Below are 16,543 nucleotides of genomic sequence, written 5' to 3' on the forward strand. Positions count from 1 at the left end.
TCTAACGATGACAGCTGTTTGCGTGACTCAGATGGATGATTCAACCAGTGGTGTCCTCTTGGCTCACTCTAGAAAGGAAGGTGGGGGGAGGGAAGGAGAGAAGCAGTTTATTTTTAAGTATGCTTTGTTAACAGTTTGCATGAGAAATCCTTTAAAAGTCTTTCCTTGAGAGATGAGGTCTTTCTTATTTTAAGTCAACTTAGGAGATTAATAGAAGCAGGTGGCTTCCAGGGAATCTGGAGACAAAGCAGGAAGCCTGAAGGAACAGAAAGGACATGCTTTGAAAACATTATGTGACACTGTTGGTGCTTAGTCAAGGGATGAGAGCCAAGTCCCTGATTGAAAAGGGCTGCAGAGACCTACGGGTTTGATAGTTCTGAAACAGTATTATCTAGCGGCTTATTAGAGAAGCTAGACTCACAGCTCTTCCTCCCCAGTAGCCATTATAGCTTTAAAAGCTGTTCCAATTAGCCAAGACACCAGCTGGACAAGTGGACAATTTAGATGCTTTCCTCACATCAGTAGCTTTCTGACATCTTATCTATCTTCTTTTCATTAATAATGGATCCAGAGTTAGATCCCAGCATCCAAGATGCTTTGATTTCACTAAGACCTCCTTACTTAAGGCATGCACCAAATATATTATGAATTAAATCTCAGGAAGCATGCCACCTATCCCTATGTAGTCAATGAATATTTAAAAACATGTATTTGAAATAATGTCAGTACAGAGTTTCCAAGGGAGAGAACTCAGCCTGAAGGATAAAACCTACCAGTAACAGCCCTTTCAGAAACACTAACATGACCGTGCACAGAGGAGGAAGATATCCTATCTGCTTTTCAAAGACACATTTCTTAAGTATAAAATGGTCACCAAAATGGGCCAAAAGTCAGCAAACCAGTCACCAGAAGGAAAATAAAGCGCTTTCTCTGGATGACACTTCACGTTGGAAGGAAAAAACATCCACTTTCTATTCTCAAAGACTATTTTCAGCTCTAATATCACATTAAAATTCATATCTCCAAAAATGATGGAAGTTTGGCCTGTTATCACAGTGAATTGTATCCATGGAAGAGTTCAATAAGGGGTTACCGACAGCCTAACTCACTGCAAAGAACAGCAAACAAACAGGTGGAATAGCAGGCATTTCCGAGAGAAAACTAAACCACATCTACTATAGTTAGCAGCAAGGACAACAGTAGCACAGACAGCTTGTCTTGCTCCTGAACATACCTTTGATGACAAAGAAGATTTTAGAGAAAAAGGTAAATTCATTCAATGGATGACATCTTTATATAATGCACATGCAGATTCCTGAAACATTTTTAATGAAAAATACTACAGATTTTTCAACAGGAATAAGCAACAGTAAAACTAACCCAAATGGGTTTGTACTGAGGCTTAAAGCATTGGATATTAGATAGTGGTTTTAATTAGTTGTCTCTAAACATGAATGGTTTTCATTTAAACAATCTGCCAATCTCCGAACCTCACTACAGACACTTGTGCTTCATACTGTCAGAACTTTAGAAATACTCAAAAACGCCAGTGGATCCTTTCCACTCAGGTTGCAAGCACATTAGGATTCCTCCCCCACAGCAGTCATACTACTCAACTGAGACAAGCAGAAATCCCAGCGCTCTCCTGGGATACAACTGTCAGAGTGCCAAATGATTCAGTGGCCTCGTCCACTTACGTGCAATCATACCCAGGCCAAGTACCAACATACTCTCAGGCATCAATCTAGGAGCCTTGCCAATTGTACAGGGATAACAGCAGCATCAGCTGGCTATTCTTTTCAACACTGGCTGGTAGTTTGCCATTTCATTTACTAAGTAAGGCTGTCCAGGACTTTTAGTCTGGCGTTTTCTTATTGTTTTTATTATGCAAATTACAGTGATAGCTCCCACTGGTTCACTTCTGGGAATTCACAATGAATTTCTGAAGCATGATCTAAAGTCCATCGATAAAAAACAGGCTCCTTTTTCTTATATTTATTAGTGTACAAGCCAGACTTTAGATATTAAAAATCTATGCATTTCACATTGCTTTATCAGAAAATGAATAGTGAAAAAAAATAAAACCATTTATGTAATGCAAATGATGAGCCTGATTTAAAGGAAGAACTGTTCCTGTAGTGTTCCAGCTTCTCCTCTTTGCATACTGTGTGCATATGAAAGCAAAAGGTAATAGATGGGCCCTTAACTGAGCTCAGAATTGAAATCACTGTCAGATTTACACGGAGTGATGAACTGGAAGACACAGATGAAAGGCTAGATAGTTGCTGTATTCTATGCAGGAATATAAAGGAAGTCACTACCCATATCCTACCTATGTCATTTCCATGTATAAAGCCAGTAAAAACAATTTGTGCTCAGAAATGGTAAGCAGGCAAAGGGCTTGCACTGCTGCTGACACATGTAAAGGACATGGGAGTGAGTTGTATGATCATAACAATATGTAAATGCCGTCTGGTTTAACTTGAGCGGTGCATTTGCCTTGCCAGAAAGCTCTGGAAGGTAGCCAATTCCTCCAAAACAGGAATTAAATGTATAAATTGTGTTCTGGGACAAATGCGAGCAACAATTCCCATTCTCCCTTCCCCCAGAAGGAAACACTCTAGGCAGCAAATGAAATTTTGCTTTAAAAATTTCTTTTAATTTCCCATCGTGTCATTCCCCCAAATTATCAACAGTGAGCTGTTTTCTCCCTGACTTTGGATTTCATGGGAGTTTCTGCAACATCATATCTGACATGTTTTTCATGTTGTACTGCAGAGAAGAGTAACTTAATGATATTTCTAGGAAGAATGAGTCAGGTCTCCAACCCTCTGTACCTTCTTGAGGTATGTCCCCCATGGTTTCTCAAAGTACATGGGTCCTGTCAAGAAACAGTCTCAAGGAGACCCAGTTTGGAGGACTTCATTTCTTTCCCAGCTTTTTACACATCAGTGTCACAGCAGTGCAAGTTGAAGTCTAACCTGAAAGGAATAATTCTGCAACGCAGCAGGTAAAGGTAAACCCTGTGATTACAGGGAATGCTATGTAATTCTTCAGCCTTTCAAGACAGCTGAAGCTGCAAGTAGCACAGCTGCAGCGATGTTAGATCCTTGGTGATAAGACCAAGGTGACTTCGCTTCTGCGTGATCAAAAGCGCACAGAAATATTTCCACCTCAAGAATTTTTTTTGATCAGAATATATTAAAGAGTTAAATAACCCAACAATTGAATTGGATAAGGAAAAACAGTTCATTAATCCTTATCTGTGAAGAAACTGGGTCAGTGTACCTGCAGAAGATTTGGGTAGTAAAAACATGGAAACTTTAGTTTTCACGCTGGAAAAATTCTAAGTCAGTTTTACATGAAAATTGGAGATTACAGGGATATCTAGGCAAATGCAAAGCTACCTATTTATTCTCTGAAGTACTTATTGTGAGGAGATGCAGGGATTTTATGATGGAATAAGAAAACAGTTCACAACGTATTAAAATTTATAGATCGGTATATGGAGAAAAATAGGAACCATCAAACATCATTTCATTGGATGTTACAGATACTGCCCAAAATATACAGCACGCTTTTAGAAGTAACAGCAATTGCAAACAGAGGGAATGGCACTATGGTTTTCACAGAAATATTTTATGTCTAGATCCATACAGTCTGCAGAGAGAAGGAATGATATAAAATAGTTTCACAGACTAAGAGACTACCCAATTCACTGCGGCGAAGGTAAATGCAGGTCACGTCACAGAAAAAAATAACTCAAATGGGGTTCTTTATTTTATTTTATTTTTTTTAAGAAAAAATCAAATGTGATTTTCACTAAATTGGATTGTTGCAATAATCTATCCAGTTCCTTTAGGACAGTGAAATATATTTTTACTTTACTGATGAAAAGCACAGTTAAAATATTTTTCTCTAGCAACCTTCTGTTGTCCTGCCCTCTGTCCTTAACATCAACTATTTTTAACTTTTAAATCTTGAGAATGGTATCACATAACAAATCCATCAATTTTTACATCTGAGGTCTCATCATCTGAGCATCACCTCATACGAATCTCAGTGATTGTGCCTGCAGGACTAACACTGCTTTCTAAAAAGATTACATGGACCAAAAGAAACCACTTTATTTTGCCCTCTGGCTTTCAATGTGAAACAAGTGTCATGGTGAAATGCTGACAAGATCCTCTCATGATTTCTAGCTTTGAAAAACTGCAGCACAATGCTAATGTTGGAAGCACACAAACAAAATATAGGAAGTTTTTCTTTATTTATTATTATAAGCTACACTACAACAGCTACTAAAATTTGAGCAGACAACATAGTTGTACCCTTTTGCATGGAAATAAGGAAAGGAGAGAAGAAATCTTATGGACATTCCATTATATTTACATATAATGACATAAGACACTCCATTTATGCAGGACATTAAGTTTGGAAATCATCCTCATGCAGCATGAGACTTCCAGGTGATGTGTTGAAAGTTTGGATGAATTTCATGCTTTATATAGGTCCTGCACACACTGAATTTCACCAGCTGTTGTGAAGTGTTTTCCTACTTTACTCCTGCACCACTGCATTAGAGCACCATCCAAGAGAACGGAGCAAACTGCTTCTCAAATAAGCTTACAGCAGTACACGATCATTCAGTGGATGTTCTGTTTTAAATCAAGCTTTTGCCATCTGTTCCTCTGCTAATTACAAATGCTACAGATACCCACAACTACACTGAAAGGAAAAAAGGCTATTAAAACACATGTATTCTTTCTACAATGCATCTTTGTTGTTTATCAAATTAAAACCAATACCACCCACCACACAATGCACAAGTCCCACAGTAGGAAGACCACATCAAGGCAGATGTTTACAGCTTCTTGCCTGGCAATAAGCCAGCCATGATTTCTTGGAGTCCAAAATGTATTATGTATACCCAGGAAGAGAATCTTCACAACTGTGCCCAGAATCACACAAATTTCTTAAGTGGGGGTTACCAGAAGCTTTGCTCACACAAACACTTGCTAACCAGGCCTGGGCCATGCAGGATGCTCATTAGCAGCTAACTAGCTTTCAGCTGTATCCCCTCTAAATCCCTTCCTGCTCTCATCTCCCTCCAGCCTTAACACCATCATCAACCATCAATTTTTTGAATCCTCTGTAATCAAGGAGCACATGCTTTTCCTTATCTACCTCCTTCCCATTCTGTTTATGCTTGTAACTCCATTAGCTACACACACACACAGGCAAATGTCTTGTTCTTCATTCCCACTTTTTGCCAGGCATTTTCCATGAGGGAAAGATCTCCAAGCTTTTTTTTTTTTTTTAAAAAAAAAAAACTGTTCCAACTATGATTTCTCACCTAATGGAGCATGTCTCCAACTCAGCCATGACTACTCAGGAAGCTTCAGCTTTAAAGCCAGCCATGTCCTAAGGCTTAGTTTCTCATTTTATGTACACACATATCTCCTTATTGAGTTTGAATTTTAGAGACAATCTTCTGTCATTCCAGATGGAGCATGTCAACCCCACCATTCCAAATGTATCAGTAATGGTTTTGCAATGATGGAGGTAGGTTTCAAAATAATTTCCTTATTGCAGCTTCTTTCATTGCTAATGACTACAGCCATGCTGAGCACACACCATATTTTTCTCTATTTTTCTTTACCATGCTGTAATAGAATACTTCTCATCTTTGATTACACAGGGTCATATTCATCCATTAAACCATGAAGGGAGTAACTCTACAAAAAGCTAAGGTTCTTTGTTTACTAATACAAAAAGTTCTGATAGCAGAGTATGGCTCCTATGAAGCTGTATTTTTGTCGTAGTTTTTTCTTCTTCCTCCATACAAAGGTGGCATTCTTGGTGATGGCAGATGTTGCTTCAGAAGTGGAAGTTTCAATATATTTTAAAACAGTTCTAGAATTATGTTTTTATAAATGCTCCAGAATTGTCCATTTATACCCAATAAAGTTTCTTGCACTTATATTCACTCTTCTAAAAGGTATTGTACATGGATAGGAAACACTTTGTTATCGCTAACAGCAGTGTCTCTGGGGAAAAAATATTACCTTTCATCTCAGGTTATAAGGAATTCATTACAAGCCACAAAATCTTCACTCTGCCAATCATTTTAACATTTATTAAGATATGACACATGCATAATATACAAAGCACCTCTTCATGAGAGGAACCAAAGGCTTTATAGAAAGAAGAGGAAACCAGATATAAAAATAAACATTTGTGTCACATAAGGATTATCATTTCAGTGCATCTCACCTTAGATTTTAATGAAAATAAAGCATTATGCATCTTGTTACAGCTGACAACTTTGTTATACAAGCATCTTTGTAAGTGATCATAAATCTGTGGCTATTGTTCTGAATTACTATATACCTCTTTATAAACAAATATATCTGGTGTACCAGTTTTCTTCATCTGGCAAAACTTCTGTTATATGCATAACTGACAGTTGTGTGGTATTTTTCCAGTTCATATTTATTGAAATTAAATGTGACAGAATTCTTTTTTTGGATGCTGTTGACCTCAGTGAGCCATAATGTGGAGATTCACGGTTGTGTTTAAGGAATATGCTGGGTAATTCTATATTTAAATCATTAATTATCCCATGCCTATGATATCTGTACTGAAGGCAACACTCTGGTGTTCTTTCATGAGAAACATTTTTTTATTTAGCAAAACTTTTAGCAAGTTTTAAAAAGATCAGTAGACTTTAAACTTACTAAGAGTCATGAGTTTCACCAGATGTAGCTTAACATTAAAATAAAACAAGATACAGGAAATTTGCTGTGCATTATATCTCTGCTTTAACAGAAAATATCTAACCCTCTCTTAAATATGATATCAAAATAGAGTGTATTTACCTAGTATTTAAAAACAAACAAACAAACAAAATCCTCTAGCTAGCATGAAAAAGATTGGTTAGCCCAGCTTCAGTTGGGGGGGGAAGACATAATTTATTCCTAATATATGTTGAGTGAGGTTTACATTATCAAACAAAAAAATAATTTAATCCACTAAGTGCTGCTGTCAGATACTGGCACATACACCCAAAGGAAGAACACAGACCTGTTAACCTTCATCTTTCACTATTTGAACAAAGTACACAACCCAGTAGAAGTGCACTGTCCTGGGACCTGCACAACATAAATTTTGTTGTTAGATCTAGTATTAGGCTGACGGATAACTCTGCAGCTAGCTTTGTCCTCTGCTCCCACACCTGCCTAACCCAGATGTACATCTCTGTATGCCTAACCACAGCAGGAAATTGCTTTGAGACGTGGTAAAGGGTGCCACAAAAAGCGTAGGAGCTGCTGAAGATGGAGCGAGGCCCCAGGGCAGGTTCAGCACCAGAGAGCTCTGCACTGTGCCAGGCCCCGTCCCCTGCAGAGGCGATGGGGCTCTGCCAGAACCCACTCTTCCAGGTGCAATGGTCTTGGATGAAGTGGCCATATCTCAGAGAAGTTCCTTTAACATATCATTACAGTGCATGCAAATGTACAGCATAGTTTTCAGGTAAAGGGATTACTGATATGCATCCCCTGCAATAAGATGGAGAGGGAACAGATTGGAGTAATACAGAAAGGCAATTATTTTGGTACCTATGTAGTGCAGGTTGGTGGAAAAATTTTAATTCCATCTTTTGGGAATGATAGTATGAGAAGAGTATGTGAAACTGGTCATCCCACCTTCAGCAAGTAAAAATTTAAATGGAAGTGGAATCACTGCCACTGCATTGTTATTATTGATTTTTTATTAATATATACCACTTGCAATCAAGTTCTACCATGGACCTAAATATCCCTAGTAGAAATAGAAACACTACTCCAAAAAACTCCACTCTCTCCCTCAAACAAGCATCTCAGCCTGTCTCTGCTGCAGACTCATTTCTTAACCCTGCTATGATCATTTTCAGTATCCACTGGGAAGAAGTTAAAGCCTGTCCTTCCTACTTCTTTGATCTCCTGTTCAGGTTCAACCATTAGAACTAGAAGAGAAAAACTTAGAGAACAGTACACAAGTAGCAGGAGACAACGCTGAGATAAATTTCTGAATAGAAAAGGGAACTCAAGGAAAGAAAGCTGAAGTCAGCTCTCCAACCTAAAAAGCACATAAAAACTAACCACGAGGTATGCTGTGAAATTTCAGATTAAATTGTATACACATGCAGCTGAATTTCCTGATTAAACAGTTTCAAAATAACTTGCATAAACAGACAAATATTACTACCTCTATCAATTGCAATGTTGGCCAGAATTGAACTGTATGCCGAGATATATTGAAACCTTTCTTGAAAACCAGTCTGAGATAGTTACTTTAACTGCAATTTTTAATCAAGTATTTTTCTATTTGCCCAGGAGAAAGCAATCAGTGAAGTGGATTTATGACACTAAGTTCATTAAGAGGACAGCCGAGATCACAGAATTAATTGAAGCCCCCTTCTATCCATTTAATGAGAATGATTTTCTGTTACTCTGGATTACAAACCAAGCTAGAGAAGTGACAGATAAAGACCAATCTACTTCCTGCCAAAACCTCTATTCAGAAGCTTAGCAATTACTTATCTGTAAACTGAATTTTGAATCATATCTTAGCCTTGAAACTCGTTAGGCATTAGATGTTCAGTCCAAATATGTAATTCAATTTTAGCTGCCAACCTGCGACAGCAAATCCACCAATGATAACCGCTGGCATTAATCTACCTGATGACAGACTATTTAGAGTTAAGGCGTGGTAACATAGCAGCAATAAGGCCCCACATAGAGCTGCAACAAAGTGCTGGAAGTACAGAAATTCACACTGAGGACAGTGGCATTACTTTAACTTGGCAGTGTCAACACCACTTCCTTGTTTTGGTTGGACTGTACCAAATGTCTACAGACTGAACGTTTGATTTTCAGATAGTTTGATTCTGCCAGGAAGCTGCTACTACTTACGCTGGCCAAAAGCCTTTTCCAACTACATAGTGTCCTCCAAAAGACAAAAATAACCATTTAAACTAACTGGCCTTTCACATACAGTTGTTCTTTGTCTAAGAGAACAGGAAATTGAGGAATACGACAAATTCAGGCATCACTGAAGTCTTTGAGAACTTGGTCATCAGCATCAACAGAACTTCAATAACGATCTTTCATATGAATTTCTCTTTTTTTTTTTGATTATAGAGGGAAAGAAATAGTTAAACAGTCTTTGAATAAACAGATGTTATCAAAAAGAAAAGAGAGTTTTCATACCCCAAATGTAGTATTTTACCTACATTTCCCTCACAAAGTCCTGTCTCTTGTAAAATTAGCTCACTAGCACCACCCCATATTCAGGTAGTCTTGTATTTTATCCACAAAACCCAATCACACTATTAAAAAGGGCCTGGAATAAATTACATACGTCTAGCCTCTTGGTTAACACTGTAAGTACAGAACACATAGATAAAAGTACAAACTCACAAGCTGTGGGAAGTATTATCCCATGGCTATGTACTGGGTTTTGATTTGCTGAAATTTTGCACGTGAGGCACTAGCATTGCAATACCTCAAAACTGTTTTTTCCAAATTTTTAAAATTCAATTTAAACTTCACATGTAGGATGGAATAACAAAGGATTTCTCTTACAAAAAATAATAAATAAAAAATCTTTCTTTCTGTACTTACAAAGGTGCAGCATGCTCTTCACATTATTATATTTCCTATAGCTCCCAGTCCAACTCTTAAAGCATAGAACTTGCATCCAGAAATATAACAGAAGACTCCATTCCCAGAAATCTGACAAAACTACAGTTTAAAAAGTTGTAATAAAGACAGCCCCTATGGAAAAGAAAACCTGTAAAATTTAAGGGTTCAGAAGGTGGGGAAGAGAAAGTAGTAGAATCCAAGAATGGTTACTCTAAAGAACTGTAAAACACATTAGTGAAAACTTCAGACCTACAGAATTCCTTACTGGGGATATGATTAGTGACTGCAGTCTATAGAAGATTTCTGTGAGGTTACAGTTCAACTTAGGACTTGAAACATATAATATAGAAACTAACACTACAGTTTTCTACAGACCTGTTTAGCTTTAGAGTCTTAGGTCATTCCTAGGCAAGCTGGATACATGTCAGTTAAACATAAAAAGTGTGCTCTCTATACCTTCAAGTTAATTATTCTGACATAAATGCCATTATTTTTCCCCTTGTCCACTGCTGAAGGAAAGTGTCAAGTTTGAGAAGGGCATTTTTAGTAATCATGTCTCTTCTGATTTTAAGAAGCTGATTGTGAATTACATTTGGACAAATTTGGTCTCATGTTCTGATACTCTTTTAAATTTCACACAGCTTTGGCAGGTACATCTCAGCTGTACTTTGCAATCACATTTATATTCCAGGCTTGTTAGCTCAAAAATGCCAGGGGATCTGGGGATACTTGCATTATTTGGGCATCTGAGATCAAGTTTCACCAGACTAAAAAAATGTGGACAGGAAGCAAGACAGACATCTGCATGGGGATTTAATCTTAATGAACAGACACATGAAATAAAAATGCAGGGCCTCTTAAAGAAAATCAAAGAATCCAGGTTCTTTTATGTTTTATGTTAACTACTCCATAATCTTTTTTGTCAGCATACAAACTCCATTTTAAAACTGAACTTTTAAAAGATAACTTTTAAAAACCTAACTGTGAGTAGATTAATACTCTTTGTCCTAAAGTCAGGAATAAAATTATTTTTGTTGGCTATATTCTGCTCCTTTCTTTATGTTAATTTCATGTAACCCTCTCTCAATAAACTTTCTGTAGCAAATCTACTCTTTCAAAATTAGCTTTGTGCAAGTAAAGTCAATTACTATGCTCTCAATATTCCTAGTTAAATATGCTTCGTACAATTTTCTTTCTTCAATAGAACCAGAAATCTTTCATCTTAAGCATTTCAACAATATATTTGTCCTCTTTAGAGTAGCATTACTTCTGTTACTTAGAATAACTCTGCAAAATCAATAAATGTACACAGGTTTTCTCTCTCATCTATTTCTCTCTCAGCTAAGCTGCCAGGACCCAGAATAAATTCATTTTAGCTCTCAGTTCCATGACCTTCTACTTTGTACTTTTAAATTTCATTTCATTTCAATTACTCGAGTTCTCAAGGTCTTCCAGTTCTGCCCGCTTGGTATTCCAACCCTTCTCCATATTGGTCATGTTTTCCAACACTCTGCTATCAAATTTCATTACCACACTCTTAATTTGAGGCTAAACAATCCAGAGAAGAAAAGTGCAACAAGAGGAAAAGCAGGTGCAGAAGCATGAAGAGGTCAGCACAATGTCCATCAATGGCGATGCTGTATTTGCTTTACCACCTAAAGCAGAATTTCTGCTTAGGGTAAGAATGAACTCAGTAGGCTCAGAGAACTGATGTACATGAATAACTGACAAAATTGTCCCTTCAGTGAATTATATTATGGGCTGGTGGTCTGTGCCAACCTGGGAAACATAATATATAATCTAATCTACTTATATATAAATGTAATGCTCCTCATAGTTACCTTCAACAACTTATTTACTATAAGTCTGTGAAATTTTATAAGCACAGATTTCATGTCTCATTTCCTAGGCATGCATAGTCTCAAAGCATATCACGCATGGGTCTACTTACATGGTAACCTGAAGTGAATTGAAACTCTGCAAGTAATAAAATTTAGAGAAACAGTTTAGCTAATGAAGAATATAGCCTGGAAATCTGCCATGCATAAACGTGCCCCAAAACCAGGTCATGCTGAGGTTCTTAACTTGCAACTTTATAGAAAGTCCTTGTATGGTTTATATTAGATTTTTTAAGTTCATTAATTTTTTTCCCCTTTTTGCAGTTTAATCCATAGCTAGTTGAACTTATTGCCTTTCTTTATGTAAGCATTAATAATGTAATAGACATAAGTCCAAGTAGAAGTAATAGTATTAGTGCGTTCATATAATTTGGTTAAGACAGGCCTTACACTAAGAGGACTCATTCTGTGCCTTCTGTGCCAAGCCTCTATGAATGGAATGAGATTCTGCAGTGTGACCTGTTAGAGTAATGTGTATGGCTATTCACATAATAAATGCTTTCTAAGTCTCATAAGAATTCACTTCACATTCAGGTACTGAATTTGCACTCAAGCTCCCCTTAAGCCAAAGAATCTCTCTCAACAGATTTGATCGAAAGATTGAGGTCTTAGCATTTGTTTTCATAATATCAAAAGGTCTAATTTACCTCTCATATTCCTAAGGTCTTTTCCAAGCCTCAAATGTGTACAAAGAAAATATCTGAAGTTCCTTCCTACAGACTGCAGCTTGCTTACTGTTTTCTTTTTCTAGTAAGAATATTGACTTAGTTTTTATTTTTCAGATACTTAAATAACTGACTAGGTCTAGTACTTATGTAAGCGAATTAGGTGAATAAAATTCCATATAGCCACAAATGCTGAGTACTGTTCTTTCTTTAGTATGGTTCAACACAAAGACATGAGGGAGATAAACACTCTTATCCCCAGTTATAAAATGGCACTTAAGATGGAGAGAAGATTTTGTCACCGGCCACATAGGAAGCCCATGACAGACTAGGAAAAAGGGGCAGAAGACAGACAGGAATATCATGTTCAGATCATATTTAAAGCATATCAACACATGAGACATTACACCATTATTGATACTGGATGAAAAACCACATGCAAGATTTTCAAGAGTGTGCGCTTCACAACACACCAGACTGGTCTTACTACTCATTAGCAGGCTTTGCTTGGTCTTAAAAATGAAGCCCTTAAATATTGCACAAATTGTGTTCAAACCACAGGAAAAGATTGCATCGTAAAGTCTTGTTTTTACCAGATCTTGAGGCCTTTTGAAAATGTTGACAGCGCATCATTTCACATTATGAAATGCAGTCAAACTCAAAAATTTAGCCTGATTATATGTTTATAATGTTGAGTTCAAATGAGGTATACTTCTTAGCTGTCTTTTCATGGAAGAGTAATGATTGCTGGACCAGTAGGGGCAACTACCATGCTGTCTTTACCCAGAAGAAATATGGGTCATACTAAAGAAAACAATCAATACTTGTCTTCTCAAATCAGGCCATATTGGACCATAGCTCAATAAGCTTGACCAATCAATTGATTTTGAAAAGAATAAGTGAAAAAGATGAGGGAATCTCAACTTAAAATTTTATATGCAGTTATATCCCATATGTAAAGAAACCAGGTGGTAGTACAGCACTGTGCATACATATATGCATGTAAATCATTCATAAATTTGTGTTGCGTGCACATATGTGCAACAAATAGTTTAAAGTGACCACAGCCACAACAATTAAATCTCAGCTCCATATGCGCAGTGTTTCTTCTACTGTGCATATGGACACAATTATATAAATATTTGTGTAACTTTATTTATATCACATGACATAAAATTCTGAAAGCTACTAAAGGTAATTATGATTTTTACTGCAAAATTACTTCTGGTGATTTGTAGGCCCTTTGCTCTGTAGCAGCTGTAGTGTCAGATCCAATAAGGTATTAACTGAAATCCCACTTCTATACTCCAGCCTCCTGTACAGAGCCCACACTGAGAATTTCATCCAGTAATGATGTATAGTTACAGTTTGGGAATGAAGAGAAGATGGGAAAATAGTTTCCCTGCAAATTCAACAACTATAAATGAAATGCTAATCTACTCCACACATAGCAGTTAATGCTGCTGTGCGTCAACTCACTAAGCAGTTTTACGAAAATATTTTAACAACCCACCCCCAGACAACACAGCCACAAAGCAAGACATCTCTGCACACAAGAAGTGTGCTGTCATTCCTACACTATACTGGCAGAAACTGCACCTATGCATGTCCTCATGTGTGTGAACTGAACTTCTCACAGAAGATTATGGTCCACTAAAATCACTTTGGCTGAAAATACTACTTATACAAACTTTTTATATTTTTCTTTGAAAAAGCTTAGCAGAAGATTAGCAGTCTCTATTAATTTGCCACATAAAATAGTTCATGGACAATCACACACAGTTGTAACATGATGGTTTTGATGTAATTAAAGAGAAACATTAAAATAGCTGAGTAGAAAGATATCTAAACTTTACACAAACTTTATACTATTTATTTCTGCTTGACAGAAGACTTGTTAAGACTTTTTTTCCATAAAATAGTTCTTCCTATGGAAGAGAGTTTTGAGGCTTTAGAGATTTTGTGAGCATTTTCAGAAATTCTAAAAAAGCATTTTCGATTGTGAAACCTTAAAACATGAAAGAGGTAATATTAATGAATAACTTCCCTACGAAGACGAATCATGCCTCTGAAAATTGTACTTGTGAGACGGGAAGGGGGATGAGAAGTTGCAAAGACTTCAGACTTTTAAAAAAAATGCATAAAATGAAATAAAAACTTTAAGCTCAAGAAGTACAATTTAATACGAAGTCTCTGGAAAGAGGCTGTTGAAAGATGTAGAGAGTCATCTGCTAGAATTCTGTCCCTAATTAAAAACATTTTGGTTGAATTTGCCAGTCATTCATTCAATTTACCATTTTCAGATTTTATAAAACACCTGAGCTACTTAAACGAGAATAAATTAATAAATAAAACACACACAACAAACTTACAGAACAGTACTAGCAGAACTGCTAGCCAACTATGTCCTCTTCTCTTTCCTATAGTCACAATGTAGCCAGAGCGCACAAATCCCATGCAATCAAGAATACTTAACCTCAGCGTCTCCTGATCATCATTAACAGCAATATTTCCCTTATCCAGCCTTAGAAACACTGAAGCAGGCCTTTCTGTGTATACTCCAAGAAAGATTTTTCAATATACAGACAACAGAAGCAAAAGGAGCTCCAGAAACGTTACATTTACTATAAACATTGTGTTTGCCTTTCACTAGTCATTGACTTGCCATGCCCAACTGTATTCAATCTAGGGAAATTCAAAGCTTAATTTTAGGAAAGTGATTTTTTTTTTTTTTTTTTTTTTTTTTTTTTTGTACAGATACATCAGATACATGTCACAACACATCTTGAAGTTACTCCTATTTTCTAGGCTGGGGAGGGAAAAAAAAAAAAAAGTCAAAGCATCGCTTCCTCCAAACCTATACCAGTGTCAAAACATCCATGAGCAGAATTGACAATAAATGTTTTCCACCAAATCTGTAGGTGAAAAAATGCTTCAGTGTTTACCACCTGGTGGCTCAAACTGGTACATATAGCCTTCTTAAACAAGCAATATCATCATTTACATTTAACTAGCCTCTTCAGCAGCAGGCACAGAAACTTCTCTCAAAGTTCCTCCCCAAAGGAAAGCCGAAGAGCATTACACTTTCAGCAAGACTGATATCGAGCCAACATCGTCCTGATCAATGGAGTAATCGAAAATGCCAGGACTGTCTGTCCAGCTTCCAAACCGCTCTGAACATCCTTAACACACGCAGCAACCGCGAGCCCGAGCTGCATCTCTCTTCCACCCACATCTTCTAAAATCCAGCAGCCACCCACTGCAAGGATGCTGGAGTCAAACCAAACAAACACGGAGCATACAGCAAATGGAGAAGTACTTACATCCCTGAATTTGTTCCAGTACTTGTCTTTATCATACTGCGAAACGGTGCTCAGCCATTTGTCGTTGTCCAGGAAATTGCCACGGCTGCTGCTACTCGTGATGACCTCGGGATGCCGGCTCTCCACTTGCAGGAAGCACCAGGCGGCGAGGACCAGCACCCCCGACATCTGCAAGGAGAGGATTCCTCGAGCAGGGAAGTTTGAGGGCACCCAAGTTCGGCCTTTTCTCCCCTCACGCCCCTCGCCAACTTCTGCCTGCGGAACCACCAGCTCCGCTGAGACCCACCCTGCCCGCCCAGCCGTGCGGGGCGGGGAGCGACGGCAATTAAAAACAAAACAGCTCACCCGCGGCCGGGCAGAGACGCCGGCCAGGGGAAAATAAAGCTTTATGACACCCCAGCAAAGCCTCCCGTGGGAGCAGCCAGCGCTGGCTCCGCGAAGTTTGGGTGCCAGGGCTGAGACGATGCCCCTACCTCCGGGCAGTGCCGCCAGCCGCGGCTCCGAGCAGGGCGGGCGCCGCTGCCTCCTCTCCTTTTGCGCGGCTGCCGCCGCTCGGACAGCGGATCGGAGAGAGCCGGCGAGCCCCCGCTAGGCTCCGTCAGCGGCTCCGGGCGTGTGCGGCTGTGTGTGTGCGTGTGTATGTGCGTGTGTGTGTGAGAGCGAGCGGTTGCGGGCTCTGCGTGAGCCAGCAGCCGAGGTCTGGCGACATCTTCTGGCGGCGGGACGCTGCTGGGGTAACGGGCAGGGCGAGGCGCCTCCCGTCACTGACCGTCAGCCCCGCTCTCTGTAAGGGCCTCTTGGTCCAGGATCACCCCCCAAACCTCTTCACGGATGGGGAAGGGATACTAAATCCCCTCCTGGCTCCCTCTCGGCAAAGCGAATGTGTCAGCAAGGAAGCAGGCTCTCTCCCTCTGCGGAGAGCAGGCCCCATGAGTGGGCTGCAGGGGGGTTACATGGGCCTGGAAAGTCTG

General features: G+C 38.6%; 1 protein-coding gene across 2 annotated transcripts in view; it reads right to left on the reverse strand.

The window, feature by feature from the left end:
- The window catches only part of SPOCK1 (SPARC (osteonectin), cwcv and kazal like domains proteoglycan 1), a 281,971-nt gene extending 265,644 nt beyond the window's left edge, over positions 1-16,327 (reverse strand). The window contains exons 1-2 of one of the 2 annotated variants that reach the window (XM_035338420.1): positions 16,046-16,327; positions 15,573-15,740 (exon numbers count right to left, since the gene is read on the reverse strand). In XM_035338420.1, coding sequence (XP_035194311.1) covers positions 15,573-15,740 — 168 coding nt within the window. In that variant the 5' untranslated portion in view covers positions 16,046-16,327. The remainder of the gene's footprint in view (positions 1-15,572; positions 15,741-16,045) is intronic. The other variant, XM_035338419.1, reaches the window with a different exon arrangement.
- Between the last annotated feature and the right edge of the window lie 216 nt (positions 16,328-16,543).

The sequence above is a fragment of the Oxyura jamaicensis genome, chromosome 13 (genome assembly GCF_011077185.1).
Source record: "Oxyura jamaicensis isolate SHBP4307 breed ruddy duck chromosome 13, BPBGC_Ojam_1.0, whole genome shotgun sequence".
In the NCBI taxonomy this organism is placed as follows: Eukaryota; Metazoa; Chordata; class Aves; order Anseriformes; family Anatidae; genus Oxyura; species Oxyura jamaicensis.